General features: G+C 39.2%; 2 protein-coding genes across 4 annotated transcripts in view; one reads left to right on the forward strand and one right to left on the reverse strand.

Moving 5' to 3' along the window:
* TOR1AIP1 (torsin 1A interacting protein 1) overlaps positions 1 to 8,803 on the reverse strand; it is a 46,722-nt gene extending 37,919 nt beyond the window's left edge. The window contains exons 1-3 of one of the 2 annotated variants that reach the window (XM_060091186.1): positions 8,058 to 8,803; positions 6,304 to 6,378; positions 663 to 722 (exon numbers count right to left, since the gene is read on the reverse strand). In XM_060091186.1, coding sequence (XP_059947169.1) covers positions 663 to 722; positions 6,304 to 6,378; positions 8,058 to 8,541 — 619 coding nt within the window. In that variant the 5' untranslated portion in view covers positions 8,542 to 8,803. The remainder of the gene's footprint in view (positions 1 to 662; positions 723 to 6,303; positions 6,379 to 8,057) is intronic. The other variant, XM_060091187.1, reaches the window with a different exon arrangement.
* The window catches only part of LOC132484545 (torsin-1A-interacting protein 2-like), a 42,197-nt gene continuing 29,084 nt past the window's right edge, over positions 8,031 to 21,143 (forward strand). Inside the window, exon 1 of one of the 2 annotated variants that reach the window (XM_060091191.1) lies at positions 8,031 to 8,220. The gene's annotated coding sequence lies outside the window, so the exon portion shown is untranslated. Of the gene's footprint in view, positions 8,221 to 12,963; positions 13,054 to 21,143 lie in introns of those variants that run through there. The other variant, XM_060091190.1, reaches the window with a different exon arrangement.

Raw genomic sequence — 21,143 nt, forward strand, 5'->3', positions numbered from 1 at the left:
TTATGGGTCTGTAAACTCTAAAAATTAAGTAGAAGTAGACCTCTTGGAATGACATTACTAGTTTTCTTTCATAGTCATGAAATCAATTTAAGGGCAATACTCTTTTAAGGTTTTAGTCAAAAAGAAATGTAATTAAGGCAGGGAAAGTTTATAGCCCTGAGCCACAAAGCCTCAGTCTTGAATTTTTTATTAGCATTATACTGGGAAGAATAAAAAGTCCCTGACCCTAATTTAAAACCATTTTGCTAACAAAAAGAATCATAGCAACATATAAGAAACAACCTCTTAAAAAGAATGAGGAAGTCCTTTATACACTTATATGGAAAGATGTCTCAATATATTTCAAGTAAAAATAAATAAACAATAAGAGTACAGAAAGGAGTATTTATTGGGCTAAAATTTGGGTTAAAAAAAGAGAGGAAAATATCATTTAGACATGAATTTCCCTATATCTCCATAAAATACCTCTGGAAAAATACCTAAGAAACTGACAACATTAGTTGCCTCTGATGAGGAAGCTGGGTGGGCAAAGGTCAGAAGGGGCAGGGAGACTTTTCATTGTATATTTATAGAAACTTTTGAATTTTGAACCATATGAATACATGTAATACCCTATTTAAAAATATAAGAAAGTTGAACCAACAGACAAAACAGTCTCTTACCAAATCTTGAGCTTCTTAGAGGGGGTCTACGCAGGCTGATTACAGGATCTTCACTCACCACTAATACAGGAAGAGAAAACATTAAAAAAATATATAAAATGTCAAACATATTAGATTTATTATACAATCATCTATTTAGTCAGCCAAGTTTTTTCTGAGCTCTCCATTTTGCTAAGTATGGGAATACAATAGTGAACTAGAGAAAAGTTTCCTGCTATAAAAAACTTATGGACTTGATGGAAAATTTTGCAGTTTTTCTCACCAGGGCATATTTGTATAACAAGAAAGGAATATCAAATAACACTCTTCTAAATTTCTCAATTAAGAACCAAAATCTGTACCATAGCACCAACTCAATTATCTACCCCATTTGTGGCATACCCTAATTGTGGATTATTTATGTCATATTTTAATTTGAGGGTTAACTTTCTGAGACTTAATACACTCCCTCCAATTACTTAACCTTGTGTGTGTTCAGGAAATGCAAACTCCAATTTTTAAAACAATGTTAATGTTAGCCAGGTTTCAGACTGTCTATGGTTCAATGGCATAGGGTTAATGAGGAAGCCAATCCCATTAAATAAAATATTAATGTTAGCCTAGAAATCCAAGGTGTGTTTCCTCAAACAGCCTCACACAGCATAAAATAAAATGCAATCTACATCTAAATTTGGGTTATATTATTCTTTGTTTCATTTGTTTCTATAAAAAAGCAGTATGTTTGGCTCTGTATGAGAAGTGTAAAAACCACATTCTGAACCAGCTATCCCTGACCCCTGCCATTACACTGGCTGCCTATGTTTGTTTTCACAAAACTGACTTAACCCAATTTCCCCTTTACAGTACCAAGAAGAGAAATCTTGAAGGGACACCCATTCATTTGTTCTAAAAATACTTACTGAGCATGATTTTGTACATCTTCAAGACAGAGATGTAGAGAAACAATTAAATTGACTTTGTGTAGCTCAAAAACGCAGAACTAAGATCAAGAGAAAGTTACAGCAAAGTAGCTTTTAGTTCAATAGTAAAACGAAAAACAACCAAATTATGTGTTGTCTTCAAAACAGAATGGAGAGTGAGGAAGTGATTTCCACATCACTGCAGATGATTAACAATGCACAGATACATGTTAACAGAGGGACACCTACACTGATAGAAACTCTGAGTAGATGTCTTCCCTAAATCTTCCAGTTCTAAGATTCTATGAACTATTATCAGTTGTTAGAATTTCACATATCAGGTATTTAGAACTTATATAAGCAGCTTTAAAAAGAAATCTTGTACATGTCTGTTACTCTTATTATTACAACTACCTTCCTCTTTTTCTCCTCTGTATTCCCATCCTTTTCAGGTTTAATTAAAACCTAAAACTTAACTTACTCTATAGACATCAATTACTATTTCAGTCCCCATCTTTTCATTTAAGCTTTTCTCATATGCTCTACCATATATATAGCCCTAGGTAAGATACTTGAGGGAGACAGAGTAGCCCAGAGAAGTATTAGAGAATAAAATAACAAGTACCCTTCTTTAGTAGCAATCTCCTTCCTTTGTCTGCTGCTTTTGCTCACCACTGCACCCCCAAGCTCTAGCAAGGGCACTGGTATAAAGTAGGTGCTCAATAATATCTGGAGAATGAATGAATGCTGTAACTACAAAGAATCAAATGTTCATGACAAAATAGAAGGTATTAAAAATATTTAACTATAATTATTTAGCTAGAAACCATAACGGTTAAAAATATTTAACTTTAGGAAAAGTAAATGAAATTTTCCTACTGTATTTTTAGATTATGAAATTAGTTTCATGAAAGGAATGATCCTGCCCATAGAAGAAGTTATATAGGTATATGTGGACTGAACTGACTGAACAACCTAATGGCTATTTCAATGTGAAAATAACGCAATTCTGAAACTTCAAACATTAAGCAGAGTTTAAACCATATCCCTATTCTAAACTAATACAATCAACATTTTTTCACGACTTCAAAAACAGGATGACAAATGATGTAGTTTTCTTTACTAGGTTGTTTTAGAAAGTGGCCCCTTGCTTTAGGTCATTATTTTCAAGGACATTTTTGGATAAAGTTCTCTCAGACCACACCACTGGCCCTATATACAATTATGGCACAATTCTGAATACCAAAGTTAAATTGAAAGTCTATGATTCTACAAGAAGAAGGAAGGGACTATCTTTTTTCTTTTTTAATTGATGTATAGTCAATTTACAATGTTGTATTAAGTTTCTGGTGTATAGCAAAGTGATTCAGTTATATATATATATTCTTTTTCATATTCTTTTCCATTATGGTTTCTTATAGGATACTGAATATAGTTCCCTGTGCTATACAGTAGGACTTTGTTGTTTATCTATTTTATATATAATAGTTTATATCTGCCAATCCCAAACTCCTAATTTATCCTTCCTCCACCCACCTTCCCCCTTTGGTAACCATAAATTTGTTTTCTAAGTCTGTGAATCTGTTTCTTTTTTGTAAATAAGTTCATTTGTATCATATTTTAGATTCCACATATAAGTGATATCATATATTTGTCTTTCTCTTTCTGTCTTGCTTCACTTAGTATGATAATCTCTAGGTCCTTCCATGTTGCTGCAAACGGCATTATTTCATTCTTTTTAATGGCTGAGTAGTATTCCTGTGTGTGTGTGTGTGTGTGTGTACACATATACATATACACATACCACTTCTTTATCCATTCAGCTGTTGATGGACATTTAGGTTGCTTCCATGTCTTAGCTCCTGTAAACAGTGCTGCTATGAACATATGGGTGCATGTATCTTTTCGAATTAGAGTTTTCTCTGGATATATGCCCAGGAGTGGGATTGGAGGATCATACGGCAACTCTATTTTTAGTTTTTTTAAGGAACCTCCAAACTGTTTTCCATAGTGACTGCACCAATTTACATTCCCTCAAACAAGGAAGGGCCTATCCTTAAACTTGCACTTAAAGCAGTTTTCCATCAAAGTTGACTCCTGTTTAAATAATTCCTCTGCTAGAAAGACTTTATAACCATTCATTTAATGACTTCCCTAAACTCTTTCTCCTTTTATTAAGAGGAATGATACAGGAGGATGCCAAGTGCTAGATGCAGTATAATTTTTAAAAGCACCTTTTAGAGTAAGAGAACCCCGAGTATCTCAGGTCTCCCAAAGAGGCACATACCCTTATTTCTAGTTATATTGTAGCACAGTATGATATCGATATATTCCAGGTAATGCATGCATGAGTTCCATCGATCTATCATCTATACTGGGAAATGTTTTGTCTTTTCCATTACCAACTATAGCATGAGCTTCTTGAGAAAAAAGAAATGCTTAAGCAAACTTTTATGAACTTCACATCTCCTATAAAGTGCTGTGAGGAGAAAAACCCCACCTTATATCTGTATGTTTTACTGTGTACAAACTGACTTGGCAAGTACTATATCATTTTTGTAGTGGCTTTGTGAGTTAGGCTGGGTAAGTCATACAGATAAAGGCCTGAGGTTCAAGGTGAGTAGCTAATTCAACCAAGGTCCAGTGCTCTTTCCACAACATTATGCAGCCATGTACCTCAACAGCAGTCCTTAAATACAGGCCTAATGTGAACTCCAAAAGACTGTACGAGACATTCTATTGTATAATTGTTTTATAATGGTCTATAGGCTGGTGCTCAACAGTCTTCATTACATCAATTTACTTAACTCCATAATTTTTATAAATTTACTGCAGATTTTAAAAATGAGAAATTTTTGTTTCTCCCAGTATAAGGGATATGAAATTAAATCTCCTGTAAATAAAATTTCAAGTATATGGTTTTTCCACATGGCCTAGAAGGACTTCCCTGGTGGCGGAGTGGTTAAGAATCTGCCTGCCAATGCAAGGGACACGGGTTCGAGCCCTGGTCCTGGAAGATCCCACATGCCACAGAGCAACTAAGCCCATGTGCCACAACTACTGAGCCTGTGCTCCAGAGCCCGCTAGCCACAACCACTGAGCCTGCGTGCCACAACTACTGAAGCCTGTGTGCCTAGAGCCCATGCTCCGCAACGAGAAGCCACCGCGATAAGAAGCCCACGCACTGCAACGAAGGGTAGCCCCTGCTCACTGCAACTAGAGAAAGCCCACGCACAGCAATCAAGACCCAACGCAGCCAAAAATAAATAAATAAATCTTAAAAAAAAAATGGCCTGGAAAATCTGTTTATAGCACCTATCACTCAAAGCATTTTTCTAAGGTAGTTTATAATCTTAACACAGTACCATAGGCTATTTAAGGAATTAAGCATAAAGGGTGTGTTATTTGGAACTGAACTTGAACCAGATATTTATTCATTCTAAACTGAGAACAGAACAGTTTAAATTATAAGGAATAATCTTATTAGAAGCAATGGGTAAGGAAAGAAGTCAGGATTTGGGTTTAAAAATAAAAAGCCAGAGATGATCAGTTTCAATAGCTACAATCATTTATTGCTGTGGACTTTCCTAATATCAAAAAAAGCAAACTGAAAATAAATGGAACTAAAAACCAAAGGATGTTACGAATTAATGACAACTTAATCCTTTCCCTTGTTTTTCAAAATAGTTTAAACAGGTTTTAAAACATTAAGTAGAGTATCAAATGTACCCTATTGTCATGTTACATTGGTACTAAGATGCAAATATTTTTACACTTTAACATCTCTGAAAGTGGGATGTATCATAAAATCTAAGGCATATTACAGTTTAATTGGCAGCATTTCTTCCTCCTAGGTGGTACATAAAACAATGACAGTATACCTTACAACTGATGAGATCTTAGATTTGATGAAATATATTATCAAACTGAGATCGACCATATTGTGTCATGATTTTACAATGCAGACCATTTAATCCATTTTCTTTTATTTATTTATTTTTGGCTGCATTGGGTCTTCGTTGCTGCGCGCGGGCTTTCTCTAGTTGCACCGAGCTGGGCTACTCACTGTTGCGGTGCGCGGGCTTCTCATTGCGGTGGCTTCTCTTGTTGTGGAGCACCGGCTCTAGGTGCGCGGGCTTCAGTAGTTGTGGCGCACGGGCTTAGTTGCTCCACGGCATGTGGGATCTTCCCAGACCAGGGCTCAAACCTGTGTCCCTGCACTGGCAGGAGGATTCTTAACCACTGCGCCACCAGGGAAGCCCTTAATCCATTTCAAATGGAAAGTAGTGTGACATATTCATTCATTCAACACTTAACAAGCTTTACTGAGTAGTAATTATTACACGGGACAGTGACAGAGAGGTACTTGGGGCAAATGAAAGGGCTTTGGAGAAGACAAACCTGGGTCTGAATTTGGCTCAGTTACATAGCAAGTATTCTTAGAGAAAAGTTAGCTACTCTGAGCTCCAGTTTTCTCACCAAAAAATGGGTACATCTATCCTGCATAGTTATGTGAATGAATTAACATACACAAAGTATATGGTACTTAGTACGTACTCAAGTATGTGCCCTGTCTTTTCTTGACACATGCTACTATTGCTTAATTCAATAAACAACCTATAAAGAAGATTCACTGAAACGTTGAATGAGGTATGATCTGCGACCCTTGATAGACTAGGCTATAAAATCTATACATAAAAAAAGCAGGCACATAAGGAAAACAATAAACTCACTCTTCTTACCTGGAGTCTGTGTTCTCCTGATAGTTTTCTTTGAGACGGTTGGGCTTAAAACAGTTTGTGAAGGTGGTTCATCCTCTAAAGAATAGATACGACAATTCTAAAATTCAGAATATGTGAACTGAGTAGAGATTATGTATATTAACAGCAATATATAAACAGAAATGCAAGTAATTCATTCCTTCAGAAATGTGTTATTAGGTTTACCAAAACTTAGGAATTTAACTAGCCAGAACTACTCTTTAAGACAATATAAAAATAAACTATTCACCAATGATGCTTTACAACAAAATTACATTACTTTAGAAAATTTAAAAGATGGGCTAAAGCAGAAGAATGAAAACCATGTAGATCCTTACAGATTTACTAAAATAGAAGTATATCCTTTATGTGTTAAAAAAATTAGCTTATACAACTGCACCAGCCTGTGTGGGAGAGTCAATACAATTTAACATATCTATTTTTTGCCTTCTAAAGCATTCTTCCAGATATTGGAGATACAGAATGAACATAAGCACGGAAGTATAATGTGGTCCTTCAAATACATAAATATATATGTAGGGTTTTTGTCTTCAGAAGTTGACAATCTTAAAAGAGAGATAAAACTAACATATATATGGGTTCGACTGTCTTGAATTGCTACTCCCAATACTAATTTACATTATCTTTAACATGGTTTCCAAAATCAACACATCTTCCAATGTGTCAGCACTTCACGTGTTAGCCGGTAAATGTGCAGCCTATTACTCTGCTCTAAACTGAAAATCCACCTCCTCTTCATCAAATCCATCAAAGGTCTATCACTAACTATGTAATCCCATTATGATTCAAAACCCCTGATTTTACATCATAGGTGCCCTACGGGGAGCCAACATGAAACTTCATCTGTGACTCAGTGTTAGATGGGGGGAGAGGGGGCAGGGTGGGAGAGGATGGATTAAGGGAGTTGATTCATCTGTGACTTTCCTAAAACTATACAATCACCTTGTCAGTATCCTTGCGGCCCGTTCAGACGAAAACTAATTAAGAGTCTTGCTTTGTCTGGCTACTCCTTAACCACTGACGGTCCCCAACATGCGAATTTTTGCCAGAGACCATCACACTCTAGAAAGAGCGATCAGCTCAAGTTTATCAGGCACTGGGAAGCTTCAAGTTCAGGATAACTGCCTTACCCCATTTCGGTTTAAGTATTTGGGAGGGGTCTCAAATCAATTCATCAACTACACTTGTCCTCAAAACGGCCACTCACAAAATTCCCCTCCCTCTCTCCCCACCTGGGTAGTGACGGAAAAAGACTGGAAGGTTAGATGAGAACCAAAATTCTCAGCTAGGGACTTCTGGCCTCTGAGAGTTAAAGGAGGAAATGGAAGTGGCTTTGGTAGAAACATCCGCAGGACAAAGAGAACCGATATGAAACCGAGCCCGGAGTGATTCAGTATCCCGCCTGCCGCCTAACTCGCCGTCCCAACGTGCAAGCCTGCAGAAAAGAGGCAATCCTGACACCCCTAAACGGATGCACGCGGCTCCCCGGCTCTGCTCAGGTAGCTCCGCACGACTGCCTTCCCTTCCAGTGCCCCCGCCCCTGCCGCTTTCCCGCCAGCGGTCGGGGCGGACGCCCATCCAAGCGGAGTAGCCCCGAGGGGGTGAGGTCCAGAAAGGCACACGCCCGGCCGAGGCGCACACACCCTCTGCGCGCGCACGCTCGCGGCACTCCCTCCCTGGGTCGGGGCTGAGACTGTTACCTACGTCGGCCTCACCTTCGGATGAATGGGAGTCCCGTAATCCTCTCCGGGTCGTAACCGGAGACGGCTGCAGCGGAGGCGGCTGTGAGTGCTGCTGATGCTGGAGGCGAGTAGCTCTTCGCGTGTTCATCTCCTCGGCTTCCTGGAGTCGCGGCTGCCTCCGCTTCCGAGACCGAAGGTAATAATAGGAGCGTTCTCTCACTTCCTCTTTCGCCGAATCGGGCCGGAACTCTTCTAGCGGAATTTGTCTTCCCACCGGGGCCTTTTCTTTGGTTGCCCGGGGCTCGAAGTCGCCGTACACTTCGGGCGGCTCTTCTGAGAACCTCACTTCCCGCCGGCCGTGGCGTGACGGCGTAGGAGTTACATACGCAGGCGCGTCACTGCTGCCGCCATTTTGAGGGGCGAGCCGGGGCCTCCCGTCCCGTAACGGAGCCCTGGGCGTGACGTACAGCCCCCATCCTTCCCTCTCCGGCTCCGCCCGCCACCCCTCGCCTGCCATAGTTGTTGACGTAGCTTGAGTCGATCGCGAAGGTGTTTTGGGGGGCCTGTAGAGTCTCCCGCCGTTTGTGGCGATGGCTTTTCGGGTGTTCGGCAGTGGTGTCGATGGTCAGGGAGGCAGTTGAGAGTCGCTGGGGCTGCCGCCTGCGTCGTCGCTGCTGTGCTGCAAACCCGCCTCTGGGCCCATCGTGTGTTCTGAGGGCTGTGGGAGAGGCAGTGCCTGTGCTGGGTCAGCTGCCGCGGGTCACTCCCGCCTCCTGGCTGAAGGCACCAAAGAGGAGGAGAAGAGGGAGGAGGACGTCGCTGTCCTCGGCCTTCAGGGAGGGAAGGAGGGGACGACGGAGAAGAGACCACTGGTTGGGCAGAGTGCCGGTACTCAGCCCGCTGCTCCTGGCAACTGTTGCCGGCACGCAGGAGACGTCCGGCCCGTCCCCCAGTACCGAGTCCCTGGGAAAGGCGGAGTGGAGGGGAAGTTTCAGTCCTCAAGCCCAGGCTGTTGCGCAGTTTTCCCGCAGCCTCTTTGATCGACTGCTGCCTCCGCCCTACCTTTCCAAGTGTTCCTTAGCGGGGTGATGATAAAGATACTTTTGCAGGTGTCATCTTGGAGAAAATTTTAGTTTCAAGGTCCTTGGGAAGGCATTTAACCACTTTTTAGGTTTTAAGTCCCTCGTTGAGTGTACGAAATAGGATCTACAGGCATACTGGGGTGGATTAACATTTGCAAAATGCGCATAGCAAGCAGTCTTATTCCTGGTTTCGTATAAAAGCTCTAGTCCAGCAGCACTGTTCAGAAAGCTTGCTAGTGCTGTGTTATGGACGGTGAGAAATGAACAAATACTTTAATTAATGACGGTACTGTAATTTTCACTTGTGATCCATTATTTTTACTTTGATTCTGGGCATGACTTGATATACTGCATTTGATATAGGGTTTTCCTGCGTTTAGTTTACTGAATAAGCATGATAAAAGCCTATGTTCCATCTCTGTGTACCGTATTTGCAGATGTGGATAATCTGCAAACATCTAACCAAATTTAGACACTGAGGGAATGTTAATTAAGTTAGTATAAAGTCTGAACAGTTATTGAAAAAAGATTAATCTTGCCTTCAAATATACACACACTTCTTGGACGGCTTTCTATAATTAATTTTAGTGACTAGATTTAAAAAGGTGCAATTTGGATAGCAATTATAATGAACGAGCCTGAAAAATTTGAAGGTATTTGTTTATTCTTTCATGTATTTAAAACCACTTTAGAATGTTTTTGAGCAACTCATTTGTCCAAACTGGGCACAGATTTCAATTTAATGAAATCTTAAAGTGTTCTATGTTTTCACTAATTGTCCAAAAATTTGGCCACAGACAAGAGGAATTACATGCTTTAGAGAATCACCTAGGTTTTTGCCTGTTAGGAGCTTCACTTAGTTGAGCTTTTTTTTTTTTTTACTGTATACAATATAGCCAAAGAAACTGAAGGAATAGCAACATGGGAGATGCTACTTTTTAAAAAAATCTTTTGTCTTAAGGGAAAATTAAAAGCATGTTCTCCCTCGGCAGCCTGAGTTAGATAGTATATTTGGAAGATTCGTGGGACTTAGTCTTTTCTGACAAAATGCTGAAAAGTGTTGATACTTGGTTAATACCTGGCTTTTATTTAACTAATGCTTTATAAGGTATCTACTATATTACTCATTAACATATAATAGTAAAAGTTCTGTAATAGACGAAATTATTAAAGAATATAAAACTTTATAGTATTAATATACAAAGTTCATATTATGAACAGTAATATGCATAACAGCATATATTAAGAGCCTCTTTAAAACAGTTACCAGGACAGGTGACTATATAGAAACTTGGTTACAGATTGTAAAACTTAGTTTTGGGGGACATATTAAAAAAGAGAGGACAGGAGGTTCTATATATTATTGAATATTCAGTACATGTGTTATTTTGTAATTTAAAATGCTTGTAAGAGCTTAGGAATGGTTTTTCAAAGAAACAGATCATGAGACGCTTGAAGTAAAATCAGAGGAACGGCAACTTTAATTTAGCATTAACACATGTATTTGCTTAGGATTTTCCCTCTTTAGGTAATAAGGATACATAATCCTAGCTCTGCCATACGTGCCTCCCACACCTTAGCAACTTTACAAATACCAACTTTCATCACTAACTGGGAGGTAAAGGTAAACCCTTGTCAAACCAGATATTCTGCTGTATATGTTTTCCAAACTACAAGGGTGGCCCAAAAGAGGTGACATAACAGAGACAGACTCAGCTAATATTATAAGGGAATTGCTGGGCTGCCAATACCAAGAGAGGAAGCATGAGCTCCAGATGTTAAACAATTACTTTGGGAGTTTGAGATATGTAGAGGAATTCAGTGAATCAAAAGAGAACAAGAGAAGAAATGATTACAACAAAGAATATACTCATCAATTTAATTCATATATTTATTAAACACAGAATAGATGCTTAATAAATATATGAATTAAATTAATGAGTGTTCTTTACCCTGAGGGAATTTGCCATATACTAGGGAAGACAGATATACAAAAAATTATAATTCAGGTTAAATGACTGGCAATTTAAGGACCTAGCTATTAGGCCTAAGTCTAGAAATCTAACGTTCTTGACACCGGATTTCTAAATAAAGCAGCTTTTTTTTTTTTTTTTTTTTTTTTTTTTTTTTTGCGGTACGCGGGCCTCTCACTGTTGTGGCCTCTCCCGTTGCGGAGCACAGGCTCCGGACGCGCAGGCTCAGCGGCCATGGCTCACAGGCCTAGCCGCTCCGTGGCATGTGGGATCTTCCCGGACCGGGGCACGAACCCGTGTCCCCTGCATCAGCAGGCAGACTCTCAACCACTGCGCCACCAGGGAAGCCCTAAAGCAGCTATTTTTAATGAAACATTTTATTTTAAAATAATAAGATAATTTTTATACATGAGTTTTTTTTGTTTAGGGTAAGCAGAAATCCTGTTGTTTACTGAGAAAGCATTTATCAATTCATTGTGCATAATATCCACACTTTTGATCAGACAAATAACTTTGGGACTATATCTTAGTAGAAAGGAAACATTGTTATTTTTAATAAGGAAAAGATGATTGAAATATTAAATAAGAGGAAGTAAAGACACAGTAGCTAGCTGCATTTATTCCCCATTCTCACAAGTGATAGAAAAAATATTTTAAAGATGGTTAATACAAATGAAAATGTCTAGAAATGAAGTGACTAGAATATAATAGTCTTCCACTTATTCTTTGTTGAATTAGAAATTGCAGTCAATTAAACAGCATCTAAGAATGTTCCCAAATCCCATGTCTTCTGCCAAAAAAAGGATGGTTGAGAGGTGAAGACACCAAAAAATCAGTTACATGAAGAATCAGTAATCCAGTAAATTATTGAGCTAGTGCTATGTACTAGGCAAACCCTGTTCTAGGTGCTGGGGATACAGCAGTAAAAGAAGAGACCAAAAGACAAACCTCCCTGCCTTCTAGGCTTTTATATTCTATCGGAGTCAGATAAAAATCAAAATAAGTACAATACTGTGTTGGTCAGGAGTGTTATGGGAAAAAATCAGGAAAGGGGAAGTGAAATTTATGCGAGTAGATTTCTTCTATGTTGTATTGAATTGGCGCAGGTCAGGAACAGGACTTTTAGACTTACTTGACTTTGCCCTTAACCAATTATGTGTTCTTGCATAAATTGCTTTCCATCTCTCAATTTTCATTTATAAAATTAATAGATTAAGATAATAGGAGGGAGGGAGATGCATGAGGGAAGGGATGTGGGAACAGATGTATATGTATGACTGATTCACTTTGTTATAAAGCAGAAACTAATAAAAAATATTAAAAAAAAAGATAATAGGTATTTTTTATTCATCATTTACTAATGTCGTTTAGTAGACACTGTTATGTACATTAGCTCATTTACTCACAACCACCTTATGAGGTACTATGTATGTAGCGTTGTCTGCATTTGACAAGAGCAAACTCGGACTTAGATTAAGCAACTCGTTTGAGGACATGCACCTCGTAGTGGTAGAGGCCGGCTTCTAAGTCAAGTCTGACTGGTGCTTGCCAGTATCATTGGCTAGTACCTCTCACTGTGTTGGTTCCATTGGTTCCTCGAGCCTGTGAACTTTAGGTCTTTATGAGGGCTTAGGGTCCTCCAGGGTCTTGCAGGGACGCCTGCCTCCGGGTCTGGTAGCAGCCCGAGAACGCGGGGAGGCTTGCGGTTCTACCAACCGCCGCTGCACTCACCATGCCTCCAGCCTCCAGCTCGGCCGCTGGCCCCCTGCGGGGAGGAGGGGCCGGCGCCTACCAGTCCCAGCATTCCGTGGGCGCCTACCCTCCCCGCGGAGGTCGCGGTCACGTGGGCAGGGACGGAACGACGTTCTGTTCCGCCGCGTCCGAGGGGTGCAGCTCAGCGTTGTGGAGCAGAAAGATCACTCTAAGGGCTCTCCTGACATTGACAGTCGACGATTTAAAACCCCGCTAGAATTTGTAAGTAAAATTTGTATACAACTTTTCCATGTTTTAATATTTGATCTGATACCTTCTTTTTAAATATCTTTCAGAAACGGTCCTTCCCCACCCCCACCTCCTTACCGCAAAAACCTTAAACGGAGCGGGTTGGAGGTATATTTTTGTTTTGGAGTGAAAAAAGAGAAACAGAATCGTATAAACATTAAACAGAATAAGGTGGGAATAAATGTTTGGTTTGGACTTTGAGACGAGAAGCAGAATTCCTATAAGGTTCAAATGTAAACGGGAAATCTACCAGTGCAGGTGTTGATTACTCCCTTTACCGTCATGCTTAACAGGATCCTATCATTCGTCTTTTTAATCTTTCTAAGATAGTGTCCGTGTTCCACCCCCACCCCCCTCCATCCCTCACTTGCCACCCCTGCCTTTTAGCCTTAATGGTGCTAAAAAAGAGCGAAGTTTTAAGTTTTAGTAAGACCCTGCAATTACCAATTAATTACATATTATATATGTATTCCCAATTGTATTTCATACCCTAGAAAGTTTACCCCTTTTTCCTTCCTTCAAAAAAGTTTACTCTCTACTTAATCAGTAGTGCTTAATTGTTAGACTTTATACACAGTTACAGAAATCAGTTAACCTTAATCTGATTCAACACAGTTTCAGTTTTACCTGTCTTTAGGTTTTAAAACGTTTTATTTTGGATCTATATGAGAGATCCTTTCCTTGTCTCTGTTTGTTAAGAATTAGGGCTGTGGCTGTTATCCATATTTATCAGTTTTGTTTTTCAAGCACAGGATTAGTATATAAATGGTCAGTGGGAAATAATTTAATTTGAAAAGGAACTTACTGGTAGAGGAACTAAAAATGTTCCTGGAAGCCTTTGTGTGGAGTAGAACAGTTTGAAAAACTGACATTTGCTGTGAAAACTTTGGGAGTCTCTCCTGAGTAATGCTTATTATGCTGAATGCAGAGCCCAGAACTTGATTACCAGTTTTACTGCTGGTTTATCATAACCATAAGTGACTCATTTAAGCTCTACTTCACTTGTTTTTCTTCCTAGTGTAGAGATAATACTAGCCTGAGAGCTTCTATAATTAACAAATAAAGTAACAAGAATTTAGCTAATTATTTGAGGATTATTGGGTATTTAAATAATGTATAGCATCCTGTATGTAATTTATTTTTGTGTAGGAGGTAATTTTAAACTGTATACCATGGAAATCCACATTTCTCTGAAGTGCCACTTGAATTTCCTGAAGGAAAGTTTGCTCAGAGAAGCCTTGTCTGCTTTATGCTGTTTTTCATTTTTCATTTAGAATTTTAATTGTGTTAAAATTTCATTAATAGTCTATATTTTATAATGACTACTGTGTCCCACAAGAGATAAGTCAATATAGTGATTATACTTTATCGTAAGTTTTGCACAGCAAATCAAGCATTTGTGAATAAAGAAAGCTGTCTCCAACATTGGTTATGAGCATAGACTTTGGAGTCAGAGCTGAGTTTGAGTTCCTGTTCTGTCACTTTGTGGCTTGGGCAGGTTGCTTCATCTCTCTGAGCCCATTACCTCATCTTTAAAGTGGAGAGTCATAGGGTTATTTGGAATATTAAATGGGTTTAAGGACTCAATAAGTGGAAACAGTTATTACTAATTTGACTACTTTCTTCTTTACTAATATTAAAGGAAGTGGCACATGGTTTTGATAATAAAAATAGAAAGGAAGAAAATTCACCAATAATTCCACTACCTGAGCAAATCAAATTGTTTTTATTTTTATATACTCTCCTTTAGCCCTTGATCATGGGTGTACATAATGTAAATATAATAACATTTTGCCAAAAGGCAAATTTAAAACATTAATTTGTAAACTTCTGAGGGGTTTGTTTTAATTATATAAATAGAGCTCTCTGGTTCTGCCTTTATTTTGATCTACTAGTGACGAAACAGCAGAACTTTCCTTTAGCACAGTCTCTACTTGCTTTCCCCATTCCGAAAAATAAAACGTCTAGTTGCACTTTTACTTAACAGTTCAAATAATAATAAACACATCCTGAGACTTCTTTTGTGCCCCCATAGCGGTAAGTGCTGCACATTATCACTTTAACCCTCATAATGCTTCTTTCATCTGGGTAGTTATTCCATTTTGTGGTTAAGAAAACCAGGGAAATAGGGCAGAGTTCACAAAGTCAGGTGCTGGAGCAGTCATTCAGGCCTAGGCAGTCTGACTTTAGAGGACTGTGCTGTGAGGATTTCATATTTATAGATTCACTATATGGATTTTGAGTCATATATGTAGGCAGGAGATGGTCCTGCAGGCTGACTTAAACTTCTTTGTATAAGAGTAACAGTATTTGTACTTTATAACTACCATGACCACCACATGTAAAAAAAATTTTGGAGGAAAACAAAGAGTAGGGAAGTGTTCAGTGCCTTAACAGATGAGGCATTAACCTATAGTTTTATTACTTGTGGCAGTAAAAATATAATTTATGCACAAGTTATTAAGAGTAAATTTTCCAAAAAAAAGTAAATTTTCCCTTTTTTTATTAGGGGTAAACATAGTAAACATAGGGTTTATAGTGATGGAAAGCTAACTCTTCTTCATTAAAGCAGTGTTTCCTAAGTGTTTCTTAAATTTTATAGGAAGCATCAGAATCATCTGGTGAGCCTGTTAAAACAAATTCCTGCACCAGACCCTCAAAGATTCTAGTCTGGTAGGTCTAGGGTGGGGCCCAAGAGTTTGCAGTTCTAATAGGTTCCCAGGTGATGCTAATGATTTCCAGCTAATGAGTTTAGTAAGGAAACAAATAATAGTGGGGGGTGTCCAAATTGTTGACCCGATGGTGAAACCCCAGTAGCAATGAGCACCCAGCTCTCGTTTTTAAACACTATCCTCTGAGAAAAGGAACTAGGATTTTTTTTTTTTTTGAGAAGTACTTGATTCCAGGTCTGAGTCAGGGAAAATACAAGGTGAGCCTGGAACATCTTGTGGTGCTTGAAATTAAGTAAATGCTCAAAAAGGTTTGGGAGCTTGTTGAAAGGACACAGGAGCAACTTGAAGGAGCTTGATGGCCAACGTTGGAACAACCTGAGTAATAAAATGAGTAATGGTAGTACTGGATTTTAACCCATAGAATAAAGTAAGTGGCCATGAGTCCATACTGACATCGTTGATAAATAAATAGGATTCAAGAAGGGACAGCTCTTTCTTAGAGAAGAATTCCAATGAGTAAACATGGTAAAAAGGAAACAAAATCACTATTAGACAAACAGCTGCATAGTAATTATTGCAGATAAAATCTACCTATAGGGCCTCCCTGGTGGCGCAGTGGTTAAGAGTCCGCCTGCCGATGCAGGGGATACGGGTTCGTGCCCCGGTCTGGGAGGATCCCATATGCCGCGGAGCGGCTGGGCCCGTGAGCCATGGCCGCTGGGCCTGCGCGTCCGGAGCCTGTGCTCCGCAACGGGAGAGGCCACAACAGTGAGAGGCCCGCGTACCGCAAAAAAAAAAAAAAAAAAAAAAAAAAATCTACCTATAATACTGGTAGGTGAAATTTTGAGGAAAATCAGGGTATTTGCATAGTCTCAAAGTATCTCCCCAATATAATTATTAGCTACAAAGGAAAAATAGTAACTTGACAAGGGCGATACTGTGTTAACCAGCTGACTGAGGTTAACATCACCAGTAATAAGACATACAGACATCATGACCCCAGTGATGTGATGCACTTAGAAGGACTCAACATCATTTCTGTGGTGTTATTCTTGCCAAAAATGCATAAACTCTTTATCTTTCTACTCACACATTGAGGGACACTCTACAAAATAACTGGCCAGTACTTTTCAAAAGTGTCAAGGTCACAAAGACCAGGAAAAGTCACAAAAGATAATTAGAGACAGAAACTGTCACAGATTGGAGACTCGGGAGAATTGACAGCTAAATGCAGTGGGGGATCCCAGATTGGACTATGGAACAGAAAAGGGACATTAGTGGAGAAACAGGTAAAATTCGAGCAGTCTATAGTTTAGTTAATTCACTTGTACCAATGTTAATTTCTTGGTTTTGTAACTGTATTTTATGAGATGTTGACTTTAGGAGAAACTGGGTAAAGGGTATAAGGAACTCTCTGCACTATTTTTGCAACTTTTCTACAAGTTTAAAATTAGTTCAAAATAAAACGTTTAATAAAAATGTGCTGGCTTCCTGTAGATACTAAAGCTGATTAGAGGAGTTGAGCTAAAACTGGGAATCAGTTATGCCACCCACTGTTGGAAATCGTAGCAAACTCTTTGATCTTTGTGTGTTGCTTTTTGCCTCTGCGTGGGTCAGCCTAAACCTGAAATACAAATCAAGGGAGTTGGGAGGGAGTAAGAAGGGTAAGAAGGAAAGGAAGACTTTCTATCAGAAAAAATTTATATCTGAACTGCTCCAGGCATCCAGTCTCTATATAAGAAACAGTTCCCTAAGAAAGTAAGTGGAGTGCTTTTTGTTTCTAGTTTTTAGTACTTTCTCAACCTCCCTTTCAAAAATATGAAATAAGTACTATTTAGTGAAAACACTGGGAAATGAGTGGAAAATCTTGAAAATAATAATCCTGGCATATTATGACAATGGATATGGCGCAGAGGCGTGGGCAAGACTTAGATACTTAGTTTTCAACACAGACACAAATAGCTGGTACAAGTATATAAATACCTAACCTTAGCACTAGGTCTCACTGTTGAAAACTGCATATTAACTTTAAAGGTTTGGCTGCTGGTGTTTTAAATTGACACTGTAGATAGAATTTGAACCATGGACTTTTGTCCATTAGGGCAAAGTAGATTGAAATGCACCAGTAAATTTCTAAACCAGTTGTTCCCCTTTATGGAATGCCAGCAATGCACACACACACACCTGTTATGCTTGTCAGTTCCTTTTTTTTTTTTTTTTGGCTGTGCCGCAAGGCTTGTGGGATTTTAGTTCCCCAACCAGGGATTGAACCCAGGTCCTTGCCAGTGAGATCTCGGAGTCCTAACCACTGGACTGCCAGGGAGTTCCCTGTTTATCAACTCCTGGGTGACTCAAGATCATATTTTTTGTTTGGCTTATCTATTTTCATAAGAGGGAACAATGTGTGTGCTAAACAGTGTTGAAGATTGTGCCTTCTCTCTGTGATCTCAAGACTTTGCCAAATTAAAAGTAGTTCCTCACAAAACGGGCTGAAAACTTTTTTCAGGAGCCTGTATTTTCATAATATATTTTAAGCAAAGAATTATTTTAGATTATGTGAACTTAAAAAGAAGAGTGATTCTTTTTTTTCATACTCCTTAATCTCCCAACATCTAAATTCAGAACTAGTTAATGAAATATGAAGCTCCTGAGATTTCACTTTCTGTATGAAACTTGTCAGAGAAGCTGTCTCATACAAATAATAGTTTTGATTATTGAGTATTGTTAGAATAAATTATTCCATGGGAGAAAATATTTAAAATGGATATGCAAGAAAATTTAGAGCATTTATATTTTTTCTATGTGTCTGTTCTTTTGATTTTATATATCATATGAGGACTTGGCTGAGGCTGAAGTTTTTTTTTTTTTTTTTAAAGGTGTCACATTTTATTTATTTATTTATTTATCTTTGGCTGTGTTGGGTCTTTGTTTCTGTGTGAGGGCTTTCTCTAGTTGTGGCGAGTGGGGTCCACTCTTCATCGCGGTGCGCAGGCCTCTCACTGTTGTGGCCTCTCTTGTTGCGGAGCACAGGCTCCAGATGCGCAGGCTCAGTAGTTGTGGCTCACGGGTCCAGTTGCTCCGTGGCATGTGGACTTCCCAGACCAGGACTCGAACCCACGTCCCCTGCATTAGCAGGCAGACTCTCAACCACTGCGCCACCAGGGAAGCCCGAGGCTGAAGTTTAAGTGATATATTTGCCTGGAGAAGTCATCCCAGTCCTGACTCAATCTGAAACATATTATCCTATCACTAAAAAGAACAAGAGGGACTTCCCTGCTAGCACAGTGGATAGGACTCCAAGCTCCCAATGCAGGGGGCCCAGGTTCAATCCCTGGTCAGGGAACCAGATACCACATGCATGCCACAACTAAGGAGACCACCTGTCACAACGAAGACCCATTGCAACCAAATAAATAAATAAATATTATAAATAAATAAATAAAAAGAACGAGAATTTTTGTTTATCAGAGGCAGACTTGAGCTAGCTTACTAACATCCATTCAGGAAATGGTGAAGAATGATACAGACTCAATATTTAGAGATGATAATTATTTAATATGTATTAAGCTGCCATCATTAGTAGTGTAAATTTCACTGGTTTAAATAGAACTGCATTTTCTGTTTTGATGTTAAAGTGCTTATTTTCTAAATTTTCCTCTAATCTACAGGAAGAATCTTAAATTTACTTTAGTTCTCATACACAAAAAGTCTGATCTGGGAAGTTCCCTGTTGGTGCAGTGCTTAGGACTTGGCACTTTCAATGCCAAGGCCCAGGGTCAGTTTCTGGCTGGGGAACTAAGATCCCACAAGCCACACAATGCAGCCAAAAAGAAAAAAAAAATCTGATAGAAAATATTTGTGAAAAAAAATTCAGAAAGTTCCAAAAAACAAAACTTGAACTTGCTGTGCTCTGGCAGCTATTTACATAGCATTTACATTATATTAGGTATTATAAGTAATCTTGAGATGATTTAAAGTATACAGCAGGATGTGCGTGGGTTATATGCAGATACTATGCCATTTTATATAAGGGACTTGAGTGTCCCTCTGGTCCGTGCATTTTGGTATCTGTGGGTGGTCCTGGAACGAATCCCCTGCTGATACTGAAAGATGACTATATAGCATTTATGTGGTAGGGAAGCCCTTTAAATTTGTTTTTTGCCCACTGTTGTTGGCTGTAAGGTTCGCTTGAAGATAAGGACATTCCAACTTCTGTGGGCCTTCCTGAACTTCCTGTGATCTCTACAGGCAATCTTTTTATATCCATCGAAAAGCCCTTAGCCTTTACCTAAAGCATTGGTTCCAATCTGGATTCCCTGGACATCTGGAAGCTCTGTAAGATTTTTCTCTCTGTATGTATAGTATTTGGCATTGGGCCTAGTACATGGTGATTTCCTCAATAACTTAAACAATAATCAGTTGAGTAATGGTGGTTCCCAAGGTATTTTTTGCATTTCTACAAGCCTAGTGGTAATCATACATTTACCTCAAATCAACCACTTTTTTTAGTGGCCTCTCCCGTTGCGCGGAGCAGAGGCTCCGGACGCGCAGGCTCAGCGGCCATGGCTCACGGGCCCAGCCGCTCCGCGGCATGTGGGATCTTCCCGGACCGGGGCATGAACCCGTGTCCCCTGCATCGGCAGGCGGACTCTCAACCACTGCACCACCAGGGAAGCCCCAAATCAACCACTTTTGACTTAAGCTAATGGAGTTGAGGAAGGAAACAAATCCAGAATAGCTGAAATCTCTCTGACTTTATGTTATAGGCATTTTGAATATTATCTGTAATTTAAAATATTGAAAATTTCTAAATCAGGGCTATTAACACTAGTTTTTTTTCTTGTTTTTATTAGAAGTTCTGATTGGCAGATCTACATGTCTAATTAATAAAATGAGAAAAACAAAGTTATTACAAGAATGGTAGTTGTTCAGGGATCCTTCCACATTGAGATCTGGGGAGGGGGGTGCCAGGAATAAAAATTGCCTTTGATGGTAAAATGATTAGGAACCATTCATGCTCAATGGTTCTGAAACATTTCAGATTCCTTTGGGAATCTAAAAGTGTGTACAGTTGACCTTTGAACAACACAGTTTGAATTGTGTGGGTCCACTTACATGCAGATTTTTTTCAACAATAAATATTTCAGTACTACATCGTCTGTGGTTGATTGAATCTGAGGATGCAGAACGATGGCTACAGAGGAACTGCATATACGTAGGGCTGACTGTAAGTTACATGCAGATTTTTGATTACTTGAGGGTTGGCACCCCTAACCCCCACGTTGTTCAAGGATCAGCTGTACTCTCTTTCCAGAAAAAAATGCACATGTGTACATAAAAAATTTTATATGTAATTTCAGGGGATTTAGGACTCCCTGAAATGTATCCTGG

The sequence above is a fragment of the Mesoplodon densirostris genome, chromosome 2 (assembly GCF_025265405.1).
Source record: "Mesoplodon densirostris isolate mMesDen1 chromosome 2, mMesDen1 primary haplotype, whole genome shotgun sequence".
Lineage (NCBI taxonomy): Eukaryota > Metazoa > Chordata > Mammalia > Artiodactyla > Ziphiidae > Mesoplodon > Mesoplodon densirostris.